General features: G+C 46.6%; 1 protein-coding gene across 1 annotated transcript in view; it reads right to left on the minus strand.

Moving 5' to 3' along the window:
* The window catches only part of LOC115388277 (calcium-dependent secretion activator 1-like), a 374,835-nt gene that overhangs the window by 236,899 nt on the left and 113,806 nt on the right, over positions 1-24,130 (minus strand). The window contains 1 exon segment of the mRNA XM_030091341.1: positions 23,559-23,680. Within this exon segment, the coding sequence (XP_029947201.1) occupies positions 23,559-23,680 (122 nt within the window).

Raw genomic sequence — 24,130 nt, forward strand, 5'->3', positions numbered from 1 at the left:
AGAGTTTGTTGGGTCTTTGCCTTCTTTATGAATCACAACAATTGTCGCATCGTTCCAGGAGGGAGCCATTGTCCCAGATTGTAATACACAATGATAGGCGTTTAGCAACAGGGGGGTAATTTTTTTCTCTAAATTTTTTATAAAATTCATTAATGAAGCCATCTGCGCCAGGGCTTTTGTTACTTTTTAATTGAGAAATCACTTGCTGGATTTCTTCGATTTTAACTGGTTCACCAAGTTGTTTGGCCATAGGTTTTAAAAGGGCTGTCAGATTAATGTCTTTCAAAAATGTTACCAGTAAATTGTCATGTTTACACGTATCCGAATTTTCATACAGGGATTTCTAAAAATTAGCAAACGCTTCCGCAAGTTTATCTGATTTTGTTATTATTGTCTCTCCTACCTTTAGTTTTTGTACCATATTTGAGGATTGCTGTTTCTTTAGTCTCATTGGAAGCAATCTACTTGCCCTATTACCATTTTCGTAGTATTTTTGCTTAGTGAATCTTAAAGAACCTTCTATTTTTTTCCGTAATCAAATGATCAAGATCACTCCGAAGAAGTTTAAGCTCTCTCAGTAAATTGGTGGTTGGTGTTTTTTTGTGTTGTTGCTTCAAGCCTTTTATATTTTCCTGTAATTCGCACTTTCTCGCCTCCTTTCGTTTGGCGCTCGCATATGATTTGATGCGACCTTGAAGGTAAGCCTTGGCACAATCCCATAAGATTAGAGGCGATATTTCAGGAGTAGCATTCAAATCCAAATAGTTATCGAACTCTATATTTATAAACTCTAAAAATTCCCTGTCATTTGGAAGTGAGGCATTTAATCTCCAATGTTTTATCTTTGGTGTTTGACCCAAATCCCATTTCAGTACTACTGAAGCATGGTCAGATAAAGTTATTGGTAAAATTTTAATATCTTCTATTCCGTGTTCCTCAGCTTTTGGAGTAAAGAAAATATCTATTCTGAAGTAAGAAGAGTGCCTGTGTGAGTAAAAAGTGAAGTCTCTTTTCTTAGGAAATCTGCTTCTCCAAATGTCCTCTAACTCTAGTTCTTTTATAAAGTACTTAAGAACCCTGTTCATTTGAGACAGTGTTTCCCCTACCATTATATTAGGGGGGCGCCCCGCCCCCCCTAGAAGGTCAAGTTAAATTAAAATAGTTGTTACTTGCATAAAGGCCGCTCCTCATGTTGTCCTTACAAGAGACGCACCACTGCAAACTAGTGTTTGTGTGTGTGTGTGTGTGTGTGTGTGTGTGTGTGTGGGGGGGGGGGGGGGGGGGGGGGGGGGGGGGGGGGGGCGGGGGTGGGGGCGGTAACAGTGTGACTGTTTACAAGACGGGGGGAGCAGACACAGTGGAGTGCCGCAGCGAGTGCCGTACGGGGGAAACGCACTGAACGCGGAAGCGCCGCGCACGGAGTGTCTCGCCTCCCATATGAACCCATCTGACTGCTGCACACAACGCGCAGGGGGGGCGCCGTGCGCCGCGAGCCGAACCTGTCCTGCCCCCGAGGAGGACAGCCTCACTGCGCTCCAGCTGAGCGTCAAAAAAAAAAGAAACACACACATGCGCTTTTAGCGGTGAAACACGGTCCATTCCTCATTATTTGCCATATTGAACTCGGCCGAATTATCAGAAAAATCAGGAGGAAAATGCTGGTATGAAATCAGGAGCGCAAATATGAAGAAAATGAAAGTGAAACTTAAATCGCGAGTTTTGTCGGTGCAGCGTTTCGGCCAGCTGGGCGTTTTTCAGGAGCCGAAAACACGCAAAATAAAGTACATTTCCCTTCAACACACAATCAGGCTTAATAAAGGTCAGTAGGAGGCAGAATTTGGCGTGACTGGATTTAGGCTCTCTTGGAGATAGGATGAAGTTTGAGGAAGCGAGCTCTCATAAGAAACTTCTATTTTTCATCTGCTCTGCCATTGGTGTGTGTGTGTGTGTGTGTGTGTGTGTGTGTGTGTGTGTGTGTGTGTGTGTGTGTGTGTGTTGGGGGGCAATCTTGGTAAAGACTTGGTATTTTGCTATTTAAAGAAACGCCTCATGGATGCACTGGGACACATCATCAGTGATGTTTCCCAACTGTGATCAAGCCCCAACTTGCGTCCCAGTAGCAGCCCACGGATCTGCCCTCTTCATCCAAAGCCACCAGGTGGCCTTTTCGGCGGCTTCACTGGCGGACTTGATGGCGCTCTTCTTTGCCGCTCCTGCGATGCCCAGGCCGCTCAGGACCTTGCACAAGGGCCGTCCTGCAAATCCCCTGCAGCCTACCTCTATGGGCTCGTAGAAGGTCCTCCAGCCTCCCCCTCTGCACTCCTCCACCAGTTCCTGGTACTTGGCCCTCTTTCTCTCATTTGCTTCCTCCATGTTTTCTTCCCTGGGCACTGTCAACTCCAGTATGATCAGCTGTTTTGTAGACTGAGAGGTCATGATCATATCTGGGCGGAGGGTAGTTGTTGCAATGTGCTGGGGGAACCTCAGCTGCTTCCCCAGGTCGACCTGCAGCTGCCAGTCGGATGCTGTGTGGAGTAGGCCAGTTGTCTTCTGTTGGTTTGATTTGGGTTTTTCTTCAAAGCCATTATTAAGCCATTATAAATCATATTTGATCAATTGTAAAATTATTTATGTAACACACACACATTTTGAATGGAATCGGCAGACTTCAAATGAGCCATTTTAATTGCGATTAACCGCGATTAACTCCAGGATTGGGCTGCAATTAATCGCGATTAAGAAATTTAATCGTTGCCCAGCTCTAATTAGAAATGAAAAAAGAAGAACATATAATGATTCAAATTCCTTATTTGGAGTTATTGTACGACGGTGACAACAACCGACCCAAACACCCCCCCCCCCCCCCCCCCCCCCCCCCCCCCCCCCCCCCAGCAAGGGGGCCAATCCTAGGGGAAACACTGTGAGATAATGGAGTTTTAGACTTAGGCTGCTTATCCAAGTAAATGGACAGCACAGAATTAAAGTAAAAGGGTACCTGTACTCTGCTGAGTCACCAAATTAAAAATATTATGCATAAAATTGGGTTCATTATTATTTGGAGCATAAATGTTGAGGAGGGAAACCGGCACTCCATCAATTGATCCATTGACCAAGATATATCTACCTGATGGGTCCTTAAAGGTGGAGGTTAATGTGAAATTTATCTGCCTGTTAATTAAAATGGCACACCTCTTTTCCTGCCAGATTGGTGTGAGGAATAAAAAACCTGATTTACCCATGAAGTATTCAATTTTTTATGCTCAGTATCAGATAGATGGGTTTCTTGAAGATACGCAATATGACAGTTTTCTTTCTTTAATTGGCCCAAAGTTTTCTTTTGTTTTATAGGACTGTGGAGTCCTTTAACATTGTAAGTTATAACCTTTAAGGAACCCATATTAGATATTTTAGGTACGGATGTAGAAGATATGTCCTTGTAATGATAAACAAAGCATGAGCCCAAAAATGCCCAAGATGGTGACTTGAAAAATTAACAATACAAAAGCATCCAGTGAATTGTTGACAAACACAGATCAATAATTGTTTCCATAAGAGCATTGCATTAAGTGAAAACAAGCTTGAAATTTTGTAATCCCCATAGAACAATGGGATCTGAACAAAAAAAAAAAAAAACAAAAGAACATAACTTAACAATCCCCAAAACAGAACTGCTGAAACGGCTGAAAAACACTCAAAATCTGGTTTGGGGCATTGGTTACTGTGAAGATGCGCGTGGGTGCACGTATAAGCGCAAAATATAGGCCTGCCTATAACTACGGCTTGACTCGGCCCCTGCAACTGACAAAACATCAGACATAAATTTCTTATAGACGATTACTCGTTACCTCGGCTATCACCAGTCAATCATCTGAGGTAGCTTCATTTTCGACTGGAGGTGGAGGGATATTAGCATTAATATAGTCCATTGCTTCGGTGGCGTCGGTAAACTCCCTTTCCACATCTTTGTAGGTGATCCGGAGCCTCGCAGGAAACCGGATCCCATAACGGACTCCACGTCTGTCGCGGAGGATATTCCTGACATTGGTGAAAGTGGTCTTGGCTTCATGAAGCTGGCTGTGTAATCCGGGAATATGGAGATTGGGTGATCTCTGTAGCCGAGTTTACCACTGAGCGCTCTCCGCAGTATCTCCATGGCATCTCCTTCGTTGCACAATTTGGCAATGATTGCCCGTGGTCTGCCGCCGGGGATTCTTTTGGTCAGGCTACGATGGGAGCGATCGACTCGCACTTCCCTGTTGAACTGGAATACTTCTTTGAGGAGCGAAGTAATGGCCTCCGGTGCGGTAGATCCCTGCTGCTCCGGGACACCAATAATCCTAATGTTGCCTCTTCGCATCCTCCCCTCCAGGTCCTCACACTTATCTTTAAGCGCCGTGACTTGTGTTTCAAGCGTTGAAACTTTTGCTTGCATTTCTGCAGTGTGGTCAGCCCACTTAGACAAGCCTGCTTCCATAGCGCTCACATTAGCTTTCACCTCGTTCACTTCACCTCGGATGGCGGAGGTGTTTCTGTTTATCTCCATTTTCGCCTCTTGTATTTCCTTTCGAAGAGTTGCAAAATCCTCCGCCAACACATTCTTCATTTCCTCCTTGATTACAGTGGCGATGTCATTTCGTAGGGATTGTAGAATGTCCGTCTTGACTGCATTGACATCCATGCTAGCTGTCCGCTGCGTTGGCGACTTATCCTGGGCTCTGTCTGAACTTTTCGCCGCGGCTGAGCTCGAGTTAGCTGTAACCTCGTACTTATACTTTCGCAAATTTGATACGCCATAAATGCAAAAAAATCAAAAGCCAGATGATGTCCTGTGTTCTATGATAGCCTCGGAACGTCAATACCAAAAAAGATTGTTGACTTTTATCCGTTTTTATGGAATTTTAGTCAAAAGTCTTCACTCCATCGCGTCCGCGGAAGCCCCCTACAGGCACGTGTTTCACAGATGTCTTCATTTGAAAAATCTACCAGTTGCACAAGATTGTTCTACTGATGAAAAGCATAAAACAAAAACACTTGCTCTATTGGCAGCTTTATCAACTTAAAATTTGTTCGGCACAAAATAAATTTTACTTGAAACGTGGGGAAAACACCTAACATGTTAAGTGATGTGTGTTATCAAGTGTAATGGTATATTTTTACCTAGAAATAAGAAAATTTCTTGGTGGGATTCTGAATTTGTGACGTGAAGGCAGTGAATTTGGTCAGCTTTGTAAGTTCAGGGTTTTTAAATGCAGAGCCATGAACCTACTATTTTATGTCATTTAGTCTTAGTCATGTCAATTAACTAATATTCTCTTTTTCAGTACATCATCTCAGTCTCGCATGGACAAATTCATCTACAAAGTGTCATCATGTAGCCCCGAGCAAGCAGCTGAAGCCATGATATCAACCTTCCATCCCAAATACGAGCTTCCATCTAGAACAGAACTTTCTTCACGAAACAGATGGAGAAAAAGTATGAAGACATCAAGGCCACGATAAAGCAGGCTCTACAAGACACTGACAGTATTGCACTCATGACTGATATCTGGACAAGCATCTCTACAGGCTTATATGGGGGTGACATGCCACTATGTTGACAAGAATTGGAACATGATGTCCCACTGCCTGACAACAATGCCCCTCGAGGAAAGACATACGGCTGCAAAATATCGCAGAGTGGATTGAGGAGGTGATGACTAAGTTCAGCATTGCAACAGAGAAAATCAAGGCTATTGTCCACGACAATGGTGCCAATGTCGTGGCAGCGGCAAAGATTTTGGAAGGAAAACATGGATGGGCATCAGTGAGATGTGCAGGGCACTCCCTCAACCTGGTTGTGCAAAGCTCACTGAAATTCCACAAGGCTATCTCCAAGTGTGTCTTTGCTGCAAGAAGCCTTGTTGAGCACTTCAAAAAGAGTGAACTGGCATGCACCAAGTTGAAGGAAAAGCAGAAGCAAATGGGTTTCAAGGACAACATGCTGGTTCAAGATGTCTCCACACGGTGGAACAACACTTATGCCATGATGTCCAGGCTACAAGAACAGAGATGGCCGGTGACTGCTACACTCTGAGTCCCAGCTGTGACCCAGAGAGGGAAACATTACCTGGACCTTAAACCTGAGCAGTGGAATCTCATTGAGGAGCTGAACCATGTCCTTGAGCCCTTTGAATCAGCCACAGTGTTTCTGAGTGGGCAACAGTGTGTCACACTGTTTGCACTTCCACATCTTGTGCACAAACTTAAGAAGAACATACAGCATCCTGAACTTGACACTGCACCTCTGAAGTCATTCCAGACCGCAAGACCTCCTACAGTTGGGTTGGTGCAGAAAAATTATTATCACAGCGGATTTTATCAGCTCTCAAAATCTCCCTAAAGAAATGGCCAGAAGTCCCGGCGGACCGTGGATTACCATCCCAGTGGAGAGGAGGAGGAAGCGCTGACGGAGAGCCGGGGCAGGTGCCCACACAAACCACCACTTCCCAGCGTTTTCCTCAAAAATGCAAGATCCATCGCGAACAAGATGGATGAACTGAGGCTCCAGGTTTCTACTGACAACACGGTGAAGGACTGCTGCGTGCTAATCCTCACGGAGATTAACCTGGCTCCGTTCACTGATCAGACTCTGGCAGGCCACACGCTACACCGCTGGGACAGAAAAACAGACTCTGGCAAGAGTCGGGGGGGGGGACTCTGTGTTTACATTAACAACAGTTGGTGCACTGAGACTAAAGCTAGGTTTACACTTGAAAGATTCTGTGGCACACATTGCCACGAATTGAGTCGCAAACTACTCTTACAGTGGCGTGACGTGGCGTGAAGTGTGCGTAAACCCGTCGTGACTGCGTGCCATGTCGGGATGAGAATTTTGAAATGTTCAAAATTTTGGTCACGACAAAATATCGCGAACGGGCCATGAACAATGCGCCAACTGTTCGTGAACGCGTTGGGACAATGTGTGCCAGTCGTGGCCACTGGCGAGTACCCAGAAAAGGGCCCCATGCCGGGGATTTTCGACACACTGTCGTTGCAATATCAAGTGTAGCACCTTTAATTTGTCATTGAAATTGAGTGATGTCAGCCGTCCGTTGGGGCCCCCTTCAGCTCGGGGCCCTCAGCAGCGCCTTTTCTGCTGCTCTTCAACACAGAGGAGCTGCCAGGTACAGGATCTTCTCTTCTCCGCAGTGATGGTGTCTCTCGCGTTTAGCATGTTGTCTGTTCCACAGCAAATCCAAAAATGACCTGGGGTTGGGGAAGCCCCCTTTTTACTTGAATATGACGTGCGTAATTGCGCATGCAATCACGTCGGGCCAATGCGGGAAGCTCGTAAACTATGCGTAAACTATGTGTGAATGCGTCGTGCCAGTTTGCAACACTGACGGGCGCATTCGTGAACTGTGCGCCAACTGTCCGTGAACTGGTCGTGAACAGTGCGGGAGCCTGCCGGTTCATGACTCCAGATTGGCACGCCTTGCCACGACGACATCGTGGCAAAAAGTTGTGCAGGTGTAAACCTAGCTTGAGACTATGAGCAGCCACTGCTCTCCAAACCTGGAGTGCATGACTGTAAAATGCAGGCCAAAGTATGTGCCTCGTGAGTTCACTGCCGTCTTTATTACAGCCGTGCATGTCGCCCCAGATGCTAGTGCTAAGGAAGTCCTTGAACTGCTACATGACACCATTACCAGTCAACAGAACCTGCACCCTGAAGCCATCCACATCATAGCAGGGGATTTCAATCATATTGACTGAAAAACAGCTCTCCCTAAATTACATCAACATGTTAAATGTGCAACAAGGGGAAAAAACACAGTGGACAGGTTCTACTCCAACATCAAGCAGGGCTTCAGGGTGAGGGCAGAACCACATCTGGGACTGTCAGACCACATGTCTCTGCTCTTAATACCAGCATACAAGCCCCTCAGAAGAAGTGCACCCATCACATCCAGAACCATTAAGACCTGGCCTGAAGGGGCGTCTCAGCAGCTGCAGGACTGCTTTGACAGGACAAACTGGGAGGTGTTTGAACAACAGGACCTGGATCAGCACACCACAGTGGTCCTGTTCTACATAAAGTTCTGCACAGACATCACCACTGTGGACAGGCACATCAGAGTCTATCCTAACTAGAAGCCTTGGATGACTAAACAGGTGCAGTGCCTGCTCAGGGAGAGGAACCGCCTTCAGGTCTGGGGACAGAGAGCTCTACAGTGCAGCCAGAGCTAACCTGAGGTGGGGAATCAGAGGGGCTAAGGCAGCTACAAGTGGAGGATTGAGGACTGCTTCATGAACTCCAGACAGGTCTGGCAGGGGTCCAGCATATTACCAACTACAGACCCAGCAGCCTGTCGGTGGATAATGGCGACATCTCATTAGCAGAGGACCTGAATAATTTCTTTGCTGGTTTTGAGGTAGCAGGAAAGTAGATGGTCTCATCAGACCCTCCAAGAGATAGCAGCAGTGCTTTTACGGTGGAGGAACACCAGGTGAGAAGCATACTGGCCACGATGAATCCAAGGAAAGCTGCAGGCCCTGACGGCGTCTCCGGACAGGTGCTTCAGTGCTGTGAGCTCAGTTGGCAGAGATCTTCACCAAGATCTTTAACCAGTCCCTGAGTCAGGTCACTGTCCCCCCCCAGCCTGAAGTCCTCCATCATTGCCCCCCTCCCCAAGACAGGAATCATCAGCAGTCTAAATGACTACCGCCCAGTAGCATCAACATCCATCATCACTAAATGCTTTGCGAAACTGGTCCGGTCCCACATCATCCATCCTTCATCCCGGCTCAGACCCTGTTCGGTTGGCGTCCAGGGCGAACAGGTCCACACAGGACACTGTAAAAACAGTCCTTCACACTGCTCTGTCCACCTGGAGCATGAGGGATCGATGTTCGCCTGCTCTTTGTGGACTTCAGCTCCGCATTTAACACAATGTTACTGAACAGACTGGTGTCGGAGCTGAACCAACTGGGACTATCGGACTCTGTCTGCTGGTAGATCAAAGACTTCCTGACGGGTCTCAGAGGGTGAGAGTCGGCTCCCATGTCTCTTCAGCCATCAGCCTCAGCACTGGCGCTCCTCAGGGCTGTGTGCTGAGCCCCCTGCTCTACACTCTCTACACTCACGACTGCACATCCACACATCCCAGCAGCAGCATCATGAAGTCTGCTGACGACACCACCGTGGTGGGGCTCGTCTCTGGAGGGGAGGAGTCTGTACCGGGACCAGGTGGAGAGGGGGAGGAGTCTGTACCGGGACCAGGTGGAGAGGGGGAGGAGTCTGTACCGGGACCAGGTGGAGAGGCTGTCTGCGTGGCGTTCAGAGAACAACCTGATCCTGAACACCAAGAAGACACAGGAGATGATCGTGGACTTCAGGAGGAAGAAGAAACGGATCTATCTCCCCTCTTCATCGGTGGAGATCGCGTGGAGAGGGTCTCCAGCTGCACATGCGAGAGGACCTGACCTGGAGTGCCAACACCACAGCCATCATCAGAAAGGCAGCAGAGACTCTATTTCTTAAGGACTCTAAGAAACAACTTCCCTCAGACAGGAACTGCTGGTGTCTTCTTACAGGTGCTCCATACAGAGCATCCTCACGTCCTGGCTCTGTCTGGTTCTTCAGCTGCACAGCAGCAAACAGGACGGCACTTCAAAGGATCATTAGCACAGCTGAGAAGATCACCGGCTGCCCCCTTCCATCTCTGGAGGAACTCTGCAGTTCTCACTGCCTCAGCAGAGCACAAAACATAATCAAGGACAAAACCCACCCTGGACACGCACTTTTTGAACTGCTGCCCTCAGGCAGAAACTTTCAAACATTAAAAACCAGAACAAAGAGACTAATTAAAGCTGCAAGGGGCATTGGGTGGGACCAAGCCCCCCCGCCGGTCCACGACTGAGGCCGTCCTCATAACTTGGCGACCGAAGTCCAGGTCAGGAACCTTGCTACTCCGTAAACATCCATTTTCATCATGATTTTACCTCAAAGGGGACATATTGTGCTTTTTCTCACTTTGTGAAGAGTTTCTTACAGTAGTATGTGTAGCAGAAGCTTCATTATGATGTTCAAATGTGACAACCGTTTCTTCCCTGTGTTGCTGCACCACATTTTGTGGTAATGAAACTGAAACGCTCGAGTGTGAGTTTGTTCTGCTTATCCTGAAATAAGCGTACTAACCACCCCCTCGCCCGAGTGCGCTGATTCTTAATTAAGCGGACTCAACCCCCCCCCCCCCCCCCCCACCCCCCCACCCCCCCACCCCCGTTCCCCCACCGTGTGTGTGTGTGTGTGTGTGACAGTGGGCGTGGAAAGATGCATACAAGTGCATCCCGGAAAGCAGGCTCAGAAACAGCCTGTTCTGAGGAGGGCTCCTCAGAGTGACTTTTTACACCACTGAAACTCCGAAAGAAGGAATTTGGGGCAAACAAACTGAAATACTATGTTTTTGGCCTTCAGAGACATATATGATGTGACTGAAAAATGGCATCATATGTCCCCTTTAATGACAGCTGCTGTCAGCTCAATGACTGCACTGCATGCCCGTATATGGTCAGTTGCGGACTTCCTGTTCGATTTAGGTCAGAGGTGTCAATGGGTGATTTTTAGATCTCGAGATGAACACGTGAGCAATTGTTTGATCTCTCTATGACGTTCCTACGGGCTGTAGCGACCATTTTTTACAAAATGTGACTTATTTTTAAGGGTTGATAAAATCCACACCGTGTGACTTTTGACAAACTTTGAAAGAACTTCTGTAGAGAAACTTCTCCTCTATCAGGCCGCATTATTCTGACGTCTCTACGACAAATGGTCTTGGGTGGTATAGTGTTTAAATGAGGAGTGATTTTTACTTTAAAATGGAAATACCAGCCTTTCTGTTGGATTTAGGTCATTGTTAATGAGAGACTTTTAGATCTCAATGAGACAAACGCATGAACAATTGGTTTGATCTCTACGACATTCCTACAGGCCGTAGCGACCATTTTTTCAAAAATGTGACTTTTATTTTGAAGGGCTGATAAAATCCACACCGTGTGACTTTTGAAATAGCTGTGCACATCGTTTGTAGAGAAACTTCTTCTCTATCAGGCCGCGTTACTCTGACTTTTATTTTGAAAGGGAAATCGTGGACTTCCTGTTGGATTTAGGACAAGCATGTCAATTGGTGAATTTTAGATCTCAATGAGACGAACACGTCCACATTGATTTGATCTCTCTACGACATTCGTGCGGGACGCAATGTCCATTGTAGTGCTTCAAGTGGGTTTTCAGACTTCACTTTTTAAGGGTTAACAGCATCCACACCGTGAGACTTTTGAAAAAGCTTTTAACAATATCTGAAGAGAAACTTGTCCTCTATTATTTCACATCACTTTGACATCTCTACAACAAGCGAAAGTTTCAGATCTTGACGAGACGAAGGCATCAGCGCAGATCTGGTCTCTCTACGACATTCCTGTGGGCCACAGTGGAGTTTTTACTGTTTCTAGGTGGCGCTAGAGAGCAGATGGGGTTAATTTTTCCATTTTATAAAATTTTTCGCCAATTTGGACGTGCCTGCCAAACTTGGTGAGTTTTCGTGCATGTTTAGGGGGTCAAATTTGGCGTCGATGTCCGGGCAGTAAAAGAAGAAACGGACAAAGAACAATAGAGGCCTTGCCCTCAGGCAAGGTGGCCTCAGGTCTGAGGTCCCTAAAAAACAGCTTCTATGCAAGAGCCATCATTACGCTAAATACGTCCTGATGCTGCTGTACCGTCTATGGAAATCCTTGCAATGTTGAGTTGGTCGCTGTCTGAGTGATGTAAATACTTTATTAGGGACCGAGCCCAGAGGGCATGGTGGCCTGCGGAGGGCAAGGTCTCTATTGTTCTTTGTCCGTTTCTCGTCGTCGTTATTCTTATTATACTGACCACATATTCAAACGCAAATTTGCACCCATAAACATTGACGAAAACTCACCAAATTTGGCATGCACATCCAGACTGGTGAAACATTTGATAAAATGGAAAAATTAACCCCATCTGCTCTCTAGCACCACCTAGAAACAGTAAAATTGTCGCCATGGCCCGCAGGAATGTCGCAGAGAGATCAAACCAATATTCACGCGTTCGTCTCATCGAGATGTACACGTGCTGACACCCCTGACCTAAATCCAACAGGAAGTCCACCATTTCCCTTTGCTCAAAATCACTCCTCACGAAAAAAATTATCTCCTCCGAGACCGTTTGTCGTACAGACATCAGAGTCACACGACGTGATAGTGGGCAAATTTCTCTACAAAAGTTGTTCAAAACTTTGTCAAAAGTCAGACGGTGTGGATTTTATGAGCCCTCAAATTTGGAAGTCTGAAATCCTGCCTTGCTCCAGCCCTCATCCGTGAAAATGGGAAAAAAATTGAAAAACTTGCCCTTTTTCAGCACCTTGAACAAGTGTCAAGTGTGGATAAACCATGACTCCTATCAACAAACCGAGCACACGCCTCACCAGGTTCTCCCGAACAAGATGATGTAACATAAGTGGGGAAAATATCTTGATATATAGCAGTTTTCACAAGAAAAGGTGTGCGTTCTGCATTTTTTCCTCTCGGCGGATGGGGAAAAAATCTCGCGCTTCTCACAAACTGAGGCCTCTACGGTCCAAACTAAAAGTCTGACTGCTCTGAAAGCCTCACCAACTGAAAGACAACGAATTTTCCTATCAAACGTGATATTTTTTGTTTAGATTTGCCAAACAGGAATGGAACAAGGAGCAGTTGTTTCCCAAACAGAAACTTTTATTTTCTCCTCTCTCCCACTCTAACATGACCATATATGGGCATACAGTGCAGTTACACAGCTGACAGCAGCTGTCAATCAAACTCTGACACTCAGTGCCTTCATTCAGTGACTGTCAAAAGCAGATGGGAGAAGCTAACAGCTCCATGTTAGTGGATGATAGATGCTAACTACTCCATGTTAGTGGATGGGAGATGCTAACAGCTACATGTTAGTGGATGGGAGAAGCTAACAGCTACATGTTAGTGGATGGAACATGCTAACGGCTCCATGTTAGTGGGTGGGACATGCTAACAACTCCATGTTAGTGGATGACAGATGCTAACAGGTCCATTTTAGTGGATGGGACATGCTAACAAGTCCATGTTAGTGGATGACAGATGCTAACAGCTCCATTTTAGTGGATGAGACATGCTAACAACTCCATGTTAATGGATGACAGATGCTAACAGCTACATGTTAGTGGATGGGAGATGCTAACAACTCCATGTTAGTGGGTGGACGTCTCAGTCGAGGGCCAGTGGGTAGGCTCGGTCCCGACCAATGCCGCTTGCAGCTTTATCTCTGTTTTTGATGGCACTTAGCGAGGAGACTTAACGTGCAATTTCGTTGTGCTGGTTACGATGACAATAAAGGCATTCTATTCTATTCTAGGATCAGAGTATAAAAGCTAATTAATCTAATTTTGAGAGAGTTTCCTTTATTTCAGACCCTCCTAAGCAAACTGTCAAACAGCTCATTCAGTACCTGCATCTTTATCAGCTGAGGAGATAAGGACAGCTGAACAGAAAACAATTGCAGAGGCCTGAGAAACAGCACCACACACACAGCCCAGTGAGCTGATGATGACACACACACACACAAACACACACACACACACACACACACACACACACACACTGACGCTTACACCACCACACAGAGAGAGAAAAAGAGAGGTAAGACTTCCTTAAGTTATACTAACTTTTGATTGCTGATGGGTTCATTGTATCCTGTCAATCTCAAGGGAGAAATATTAGTGGCTCAGCAGGACTAATCAATCCAGATAAAATGAAAAAGAGGGAGCAGGCGGCCCTATTATGGGTCACTTGTGGGGGAAGAAGTGACCTGCCCAGAGCTGCCAAAAAGTGAGTGCCCCTTATAACTGAGGGATGTCTGTTGATATAATGGTTTGTGCGTGTAGTTTGTAAAAAAAAAAAAATACTCTTGGAAATATTCATATGAAACGTCCGCACAGCGTATGAGCAGTGGAGTCATACAGAAACACGTCGATGCGTGTTCCCGTTGGGCAAACATTTTTCGGCACAACACCAGAACGCATACAGAAAACATTATAGGGCAGGGGACAGCAACTTGATTTGGCATCGGGGCCAATTTTTGTTTGGGTTTTTTTGCGACTGTCTACTGCAGCTCCTTCACTTCTGAGAGCAACACAATGGTCCTTGAATAACAAGATGAAGATAAAACAACAACAGAACAGCAAACAGCCAGGCTAAACCCAGAAACTAACCCTACCAGCACAACGTTTCCCTCGTTCTCTCCAAGCCGCTGCTACGCCGCTCAGATACTTCCTCTCAGAACTGAACTGTCTGTCAATAACAACTTTTCCCATTCTATCCCAGATGCTCAGCATTTAAAGGTGCTGTAGGCAGGATTTTGCTAGTCAATGCTAATTTTTCTGTGTTTTCTTTGGATTAAATGTTAGAGAATCCATTGATAATCCTTTAGGAGTGTAGCATAACTGCTCTACCGCGAAGGCGCAGCGTTTCCCTCTGTCTCTGTTCTGAGCTGAAAAGGAATCTCGACAGCTCCAGGTATCTTTGACCAATCAGAAGAGCCCATGAGGCTCTAACCATGATTGGTCGAGGGGCGTTCGTCGCAAGTTCTTGTGGGAGGGGCTTAACTTGCGTAAGGGCGTGATGTCAGAGAAAACAGGACAGGATTGGCTGTGCTGGGTTTCAAATCGCCATCTTAGATGGGTCAAATCGCGGAGATGCCGAATCCTGCCTACAGCACCTTTAAATCTTTTTTCCACCATCTCAGAAGATGAGATGCGTCCCGTCGACTGATGCTGGAGCATGAAGGAATCGTTCAAAGCCAGCTAGTTCGCCGTTGGTTAACAGCTAAGCTAACAGCTGACTGAGAGACGCTGGTGGCGTCTATCAACAGGCTACTTTTACGAAGTGTCCCTGAAAGCAGCAGGAGCTGTATGGAGCTTACTATGGATCACACAAATATTCTATAGTTATCATTTAAAATCTGGCACGACGGCCTGATAACAGACAGTGTTCTCAACATATTTAACAGTCCAAAACAGCCCACATCACGGCCATGTCCGGATTCTCCTCCTCCTCTCTGTCTCGGCTCAACGTCACTTGCTGGTATTATTCAGACTCAATTTGAGTCATCATCGCGTCCCCCTTCCTTCTTTTTAAAAATGACAGTAAATTTAACTGTCTTTTAGACATGTTTGATTAGCCCTTTGCTTACTCTCTTCATGAATAATCTCAGTTGCAACCACTTCTTCTTCTTCTTCTTCTTCTTCTTCTTTGGTGTTTTATGGCAGCTTGCATCCCAATCGGTTGCACTACCGCCATCTGCTGAACGTTCCTTCCATTCCTTCTTGTCTTAATCCTGTCATCATTTTCCTTCTTTCCTGATAATATTTCCTGCAGTTTACTAACACATGCTCCACTGTTTCTGGCTCCTGGCATGCATCACAGAGTCCTGTAGGATGTCTCCCTATTAAATGTGTTGTGTTATTTAGGTATGTATGACCAATTTTTAGTCTTGTAATAGCTGTCTCCTCTTTCCTGCTGCCTCTTCCCATCCTCGTGCTTCCCACTTCCTTCTGTATGATGTAATGGTGTCTTCCTCTTTTTTCTTTGTCCCAAAGCAGATTCCACTTCTTGTTTATTTCTCTCCATACTATGGACTTCCCCTCTGACCTGGACAGTCTGATGGGTGCATCAATATGTGCTTTTCTCACTGCTTCTTTGGCCAACTTATCAGCTCTCTCATTTCCTCCAACACCCATATGAGAAGGAACCCACACAAATACAATTTCCACCCCTTATCCCTTAATTCCTTTGTGTTCCAGCATTACTGTATGAATTAAGTCTGGTCTACTGTGTGACATACCTGACCGGATGCTTTTTAGTACAGACACTGAATCACTGAGATGATTACTCTGTTTGTCTTACTCTCTCTAACCCACTTCAGTGCCATCAAAATGGCATATATCTCCACAGAGAACACACTAAGCTGGTTTGATGTTCTGCTGTCCATTGTCCTTCCATGACCAGCCACTACTACAGCCGCTCTGTCGCTCCCGATGCAACAATTTTCTGTCAGAGAGTTTGATTCAGTGCGTCAGCAGATCTGTGGCTCTTTTAAATGACTTTTATTTTTTTTTTTTTTACTTTTAATTGTATTAAACAACGTGAAATTAGTAACATTTGCTCTCTGACTTAATATGTAAATACATTTATGCAGTTAATGTGATTTTTTTTTTTTTTTTTTTTTCTGTGACGGAGGTCCTGGAACACAGACAGATCAAAATCAAGAGGTGCCAGATCCAGTTCTGGCAGGATCCAGCACAAATTAACCCCTGGTTAAATTTATCTGTAGACATTATGGAGAAAATGTATCAATGATAATATACCCAAGAAAACTTATCACTTAAGTAGATTTATTTATGATTAGCTACAAGAACCCTCAATCAAACAGCAATTTCAAAATCCACTGACACAAATGGCACTTCCACCTCTATATCCTCCATCTGATTTAGCTGAAGTATTTGTGGGTTAAACTTAAAGATTATGTAGCTTAATAAGCTCAGCTAAACCTCCCAGAGTAACTAAAACCAAGTGCCACATTAACACATCCTGGAATATGACAGCGGTTACAGGTACTGAACATGTTATGGAGTGAATAAATGATCAAGGTGTTTAATTGAGCCAGAGAGTCCATATGATGCACTAGATTTCACACCAGAACTGCAGGTTGTCTCATCCCTGGGCATGTGTTCCTGCTGTCGACAGTTTATTCCAATTATTGTGATTTTAATGCTCCCATTAGGTCTCTGATTCTGGATAGGTCTCTAAGTGCGTATTGACAGGTTTCCTGGACTCCGGATGACCTGGAAGCATCCCGGCCCTGCAGTCTTTGTTCACTTTTCCGTCTCTCAATCTGTCATTTCGTTGCTTCTGTGATGTTATGGTTCTGATTGTTCTGGTAAAGTGAAATATCAATATTTCATTTTTTTTTTTCTTTTTCCTGAGGCTGCTGTAATATCGAATTTCCCAGTTTGGGATAAATAAAGTAACTTCTTTGGGATTGACGGTGGGGAATTGGATGGAGTGCTGATTGTGCTGATAACATGCAGGGGAAGAAAAACAGTCTCCCCCCCCAGCTCAAAGCTTCGATTAACATATTATCCCATTCTGATGTGTTGGCATCTCGGTATATATGAGTGTATATAGTGTGTCTCAAGGGGGAATGGCACAACAGGCCTCATCATTCCCAACAGGTCACATCATTCTGGTTCTCCAGGAAGTTCTCAGTGGTAGCAGACCAGCACTGTAAAGTGTTTGGTGTGCACAGCGCACGAGGCAGGTCGAGGGGAATACTGTGGCGAATGCTGCTCGCCTGCTACCGGAGTACCCCTGTGACCACCTGATGATGGACTTGGTGGAGCTGACTCTGTTTCAGATCAGACAGACCATGAAAGAGGCCCTTCCTCTCCTGGCTGAAGGCCCTCTCCACCGGCTGAAGCCAGGTGACTGGATCCTGGTGAAGGACTTCTGCAGGAAACACTGGAAGGCCAGACGGTGGACAGGTCCATCCAGGTCCTGCTGGTGACTCACACTGCCGTTAAGGCAGCAGAGAGAGTTGCCTGGATTCACGTGAGTCACTGTAACTGTGTGTTTCCACCGGACGCGACGCAAATTTTTCGTGCGATGACATTACATACGAGGGTGGACCCAAAAGTCCCCGGACTGTGGTTATAACTTTTTATTTTTTAATCTTCGCAATTATTTGAAACTGTCACTTCCAATATACTCTCCTTAGGCTTGAATACAACGCTGCACCGGAGATTTTCACTGTTCAGAAGAGTCGCCATGACCGTGCGTAACTGTGCCGGAAAGATAGAACTTCGATTTCCCCCCCCCCCCCGCCTGTATGCCTGTCTTACCTTTCTGCTGCCGCTCCAGTTTCATCTTTGACAACAAAAAGCAGTCGCCTGGGGCCAGATCAGGTGAATATGGCGGTGGGGAGGCTGGCTGGTCAATTTGGTGCTTTTTCTGTGCGTAACGGGGCGTCCTGTGGTCTGCTGTCTGCTATGATGAGGCCATTTCCGGGTGCCTTCGTCTCCCTGCTTCTAATAACCGCCTGAGGATCATCTGTCTGGATCTCTACAACACTCCCATCAGATCTGCAATGTCATCAAAAGTCCTGCGTGGACCTACCAGGACGTCTTCTTCAGTTTTTGTGACGTTTTCCTCTGTTCTGGAAGTGGATTGTTGTCCTCTGCGTGCCTGGTCTTCGTGATGTAATCCTATCACTCTTAAAGGGCCCAAACCACTCAGACACCCTAAGAATCCTTCTTAAAGAATGTCTGCAACATGGTGAGTGTTTCTGCCGCTGTTTTCCCAATAAAAAACAAAATGTTTTGACAGAGCGCATATCCGTGGATATCCGCCATCTTGAAAAATCGAAGAGCGGGGTGTCACTCTGTCAACACAAACAGTGACTGTCAGCTGACCGCATCACGGGGGAAGACCAAACCTGGCACAGTTATGCATGAGGCTATCCTGTAGCGACATCTAGCGGCCAAAGTCGGAAATTCATTGTATTTTTTTATTAATAGAATCAGTCCGGAAACTTTTGGGTCCCCCCTCGTACAAAGTCAATGTAATGACGCGATTGTCGCTCAATCTTGAGCGGCGGACGGCGAGCGTTTCCACTTGCACTGCCAGTCGGCCCCGCCCACTGCTCACCGCCCGAAGCCCACCGCTTCGCCGCTTCACGCTTGTCGCACGAGTTGAAATAATTGAACTTTTCAAGCGAAGTCACACCAGGACAGCCTATCAGCGTGGAGGTCTTCACGGACATGCTGACGTAGGGCAGCAGGGCTCCGACTGCGCAGAACAGTTGCGCGTGCGCGATCTCATTTGTTCACCGCTTCTGGTGGAAACAGCGTCAGCCTGAAGTAGCGCTGGAACCGGTGTCATCCAGTCGCAGCTCCTGCAGAAGTGCTGTGACGTTCAATGAACGAGCCGTTCATTTGAACGGCTCTTTTAAGTGAATGACGAGAGCCGGTTCACAGCTGTCTGAGAGCCGTTCCTTTATGCAAACTGTCCACGCTTCCTTCAGGTGTCTCCTGAGTTTCTCCGAGTCCAGCTGTCTCTGCTGCTTTCATGTAAACAACCGAGTTTCAGTTTTCCGCAGCAGCTCCAGTCACCTGAACGCAGCAGCTAACTAGTGGAGGAGTGGTGCGTAGAACCCGGAGCGGAGCCGGTGTTTTGGAATAACTGGTTTCCCTATTGGCGACTGGGGTTCTTTCACGTCGCTTGTAGCCACAAGGCAGAATAATCCCTGAGATCAGCTCCTGTGTAAGGTAGTCCACCTTCCACCAGGCAACGGTGAAGATGCTCCTGCTCATGGAGATGCTGCTGCCCCAAACCGCAGTGGCATCCCCGCTTCATCGCAGACACGTCGTGGACCTGGCAGGACCCCAGGACAGCCTGTGGTGGAGAGCTGCCCCTGCGTGAGCTCGAGGGTCACATGATGCCAGCTGTATTGTTTGTGCTTTCATGCCTTGTGCTGCGTCTGCCACTTTACTAATCCTTGATCCTGTTCCTCTCCAGGATTCCCTACACATTTCTGCACGCAGGCAGGAATAACACTGACACAGTGCTGAGACATCCTAATGCTTCTCACTCTAACCCAGTGGTTTTCAAAGTGAGAGGCGTGCCTCCCCTGGGGGGCGCCAGAGGGCTTCAGAGGAGGCGCCGCAAGAGAGAAAATAAACCTGAAAAGAAAACAAGTGGAAATATCTGGCAAGAGGCAAGATGGATCAATTTTTAGTATCTCAAATGAAAGTGAAAGAGGGCACAGAGTCTGGGGCGAGCAGAAAACGGAGGAAATATGACCCTATAAAGTTTGGTTTTTCATGTATTGGTCCTGATGATGCTCCGCTGCCACAGTGTGTTATCTGCAAAGAGGTGCTAGCTAATGACAGTATGCGATCATGTAAACTCCGGCGTCATATTGAAACCAAGCACCAGAGTTTATTGACCAAGCCGCGGGAGTTTTTTGATCGGAAATTTAATGAATTGCGGTCACAGAAGAAAGTCGTGGAAGCATTAGAAACTGTGAATACCAAGCTAGATAGATAGATAGATAGATAGATAGATAGATAGATAGATAAATAAAAACTTTATTACTCTCCCAAGGGAGAAATTCAGGTGTCCAGCAGCAAACACATAAATCATTCGCACGGAAATAAATAAATAAAAAATTACTATCAATAGTAATAAAGTGCTCATAATGTACTCAGTTCGGCTCAGGCACATCTGTTAAACAGCCTGATTGCCGAGGGGATGAACGACCTCTTGAAGCCTCAGTTCTGCAGCACAGTGACAGCAGCCTGTTACTCCGGTCACTCTTCTGAGCTGCGACTGTGTCGTGCAGTGGATGTTTGGGGTTCCTCAAGATACTCTGCATTAGAGCCTCATCCTCCTCTCCAGGACTGCTCCAGCAGAGTCCACCTTCCTCCCCATCACAGACACACACTTCCTGATCAGTCTGTCCAGCCGACTGCTGTCTCTGTTTGTCATGCTGCCACCCCAAATGACAACCCCAAAGAAAACAGCACCTGCAACAACAGACTGGTAGAAAATGTGCAGCATGTCACCACACACATCAAAAGATTTAAGTCTCCTCAGGAAAAACAGCCTACTCTGTCCTTTCTTATCCAGAACCCGAGCTGCTCTGACCAGTCCAGTTTGTGATCAAGGTGCACACCCAAGTATTTGTAGGTGTGAACAACCTCAATACTCTCTCCGCTGATGATGACAGGTTGATGAGAGGCTTCCTGCCAAAGTCAATGATCAACTCCTTCATCTTAGAGGAGTTCAGAATAAGACCATTGTCCCTGCTCCAGGTGGTGAATCCCGCGATGAGCTCCCTGTACTCTTTTTCAACCCTACCCTTCACACATGCGACAACTGCAGTGCCATCTGAATACTTCTGCACTCGACACTCAGCAGATCTATGAGCAAAGTCAGCAGTGTACAGTGTGAAGAGAAAGGGAGATAGTACAGTCCCCTGCGGTGCACCAGTGTTGCTTATCAGAGTCCCAGATAGACCCCCCCCCCCCCGAGCTGGACGTATTGTGACCTCAGAGTCAGGTAGTTGTGGATCCAGCGAACAAATAGATGCTGTCCTGATAGGCGAACTGAAGGGGGTCCAGCCCCCCCTCCGCTTGAGGTTTGAGCAGCCGGAGCAGCAGCCTCTCAAAAGTCTTCATTACCACGGATGTTAGGGCCACTGGTCTGTAGTCCTTCATCCCTGCAGGCCTTGCCACCTTGGGCACTGGGACAAGGCATGAGGTCTTCCACAACGCAGGGACACGTCCAGTGTGAAGACTCCGATTGAAGATGGTTCGGAGAGGCACAGCCAACTCTGACGCACACTCCTTCAGCAGCCGTGGTGATATCCCATCAGGCCCTGCAGCTTTCCATCCAGGAGCCTCCTCAGCTCCACACACACCTCCTCCACAGTGAAGGCCGGCGCGTCAGCAGAGGTGGAGCAGCCGCTGGGTGGAGGAGAGAAGCAGGTCACAGCAGCAGAGGTGGAGCAGCCGCTGGGTGGTGAGGAGGAGCAGGTCACAGCAGCAGAGGTGGAGCAGCCGCTGGGTGGACACCTGTTAGTGTGTGTGTGTGTTTGTGCAGAGTAAAACCGGTTGTAAAAGCGGTTAAACTCATCTGCCATGTCCACATCACCAGGAGCTACACATCCCTCCTCCTTGAAACCAGTAATGGTTCTCATGCCCTTCCAGACCTCTCGGGAGCTCTTATCCTGCAGCTTCCTCTCGAGTCCTGCTTTGTCCTCCCTCCTGGCCCGTCTCATAGCCCTCCTCAGGTCATGCTGAGCAGTCCTCATTCTCTGTCGATCACCAGACTTAAAAGCCTCCTTCTTGCAGTTCAGCAGATGTTTTGTGCCACTTTTGATCCATGGCTTGTTGTTTGGGAAGCAGCGCACAGTTTTCAGGGGCACTACCACATCCGTGCAGCAATTTATGTAATCTGTGACACAGACCAGACTCTCATCGATGTCATTGTCCATGTCTGAACCCACAAGCAGATTCCAATCTGTGGATTCAAAACAGTCCCTCAGCCTGCCTGTTGTCTCAGGGGTCCACTGCCTAAAAGACCTCCTGACTGTTGGCAGTCTCATCACAGATGGTTTGTATGCTGGTCTGAGTTGTATGATATTGTGGTCGGACTTTCCGAGGGGAGGCAGAGGCACGACAGAGTAAGCAGATCTTACATTCACATAACACAGGTCCAGAGTGTTGTTATGTCTGGTTGGACACTGCACATATTGAGTGAAGCCCCTAAATAAGGGCTCACATCAACATGGTTGAAGTCCCCTGAAATAATGATGAGCGCCTCTGGATGTGAGGACTGGATCTTGGACACCGCCTCCTGGATGACGTCACACGCTGACGTCGCGTCCGCACGCGGCGGGATGTAAATAATAATGGTGACGACCAGGTGGAACTCCCTCGGGAGATAATATGATCTCAATCCAACCGCCAGGAGCTCTACATCACGGGTACAGATTTGATTTTTCACTGTGATGTGACCGGGATGGCACCACTTGTTGTTGACCAGCGTGGCAAGTCCACCACCCCTTGCTTTCCCGCAGGATTCTGCCGCTCTGTCCGCTCGGACGAGTGTGAAGCCGGGGATGCTAACAGCGGAGTCTGCGCAGCTTAATACATTGAGACCATCAAGAACTCACCGTTTGATGCCCTTTATTAAATAAAATTGCCATTACACATCCCAACAGCACTGCAAACCTGCAGTCACCATAACACTGTTAGATTTATATCCAGGTGGCTGCTGTTTTAATGTGTTCACTGTTAAATTACGAGTGGGAAACATAATGACTCCCACTATTCACATATAGATCTACATTTTAAGATGGTATTTATTTTTCTTTAGAGAGTGCAGATTTAGTCAATGCACCCACAGTGGTGTCTTGACCATAACATGGAGTAGAATTAACTCAGATTGTCAGATATTTCTGATTTTAAATTTAAATGTGACCCATGTAAGAGACCTCAAAACTCTTGTGGAGGGCAGAAATTTAGCAGGATTTAAAAAAAAACAAAACAAAACAAAAAAAAAACTCTGTTGGGTGAATTTATGCTGGAGGTGACTGGACAGGTTGAGGAAGAAACACCTTACACATTAAAGTCACCAGCAGCAGACAGTTGAAGTTCTGTAAAGTTGAAATTAGTAGAGATGAGTGTTTATATGGTATAAATCTAAATTTTATCATTTTGCAGAGCAGATATGAATTGTTAAATCACATGGGGGTGAGTGTGGGGTCTACAAACATGGCTAACACACTTATTACCCAGTGCAGTTTTTCAAGACTCTGTAACATCAGCTTGAGGTGAAGACAGTGTGAAGACAGGCCATGGTTCAGCACAGTGATGGTGATGGTGGTTGTACATACCCGACATGTGTTCAGTACTTACGTGGGTTTGGAGGCCTCCGCCTGGTCTGTCTGCAGTTTGTGTCCTCCCTCCACCTCCATGGTGCAGTAAACAATCCTGTTTGGAGTCAAAGACTTCAGACCCTGCACCTCCATTATGACCACCTGTAAACACACACATCGAGGTAAACAGCCATTCCGCATGTGCACAAAACTGGTCTAAGCTTTAACAGTGGAGTCAATTTCTTTGAAGAAACTGGAAATGCATGCCAAGAAGAAAACTACACTGATGGACACAGCAGGTTTCAAAGAATACTTGCACAAGATATGGAGTAATTTGCTCACAACAGTCATGTTTGATAGTGAATTCTGACTTTCCTTCAGGCACCGTGTGGGTGGCTGGTCATGCAACTGGGAATTGCTATTAAAAAAAATCAGAAATTGCAACGATTGGACTCCCGCCAATCATTGCGGCCACTGCAATTTGACCAAAATTGAAAGTGCCCATGCAGACAACCGCGCGACAAACGCGCCATTGAGATTGTTTGCACGACTTCCCAAATCTTGGCCAAAGTTAAATACAGCTTGGTTGTAATCCAGTTGTGAAAAGGGTGG

Source organism: Salarias fasciatus, chromosome 5 (genome assembly GCF_902148845.1).
Source record: "Salarias fasciatus chromosome 5, fSalaFa1.1, whole genome shotgun sequence".
NCBI classification, from domain to species: domain Eukaryota; kingdom Metazoa; phylum Chordata; class Actinopteri; order Blenniiformes; family Blenniidae; genus Salarias; species Salarias fasciatus.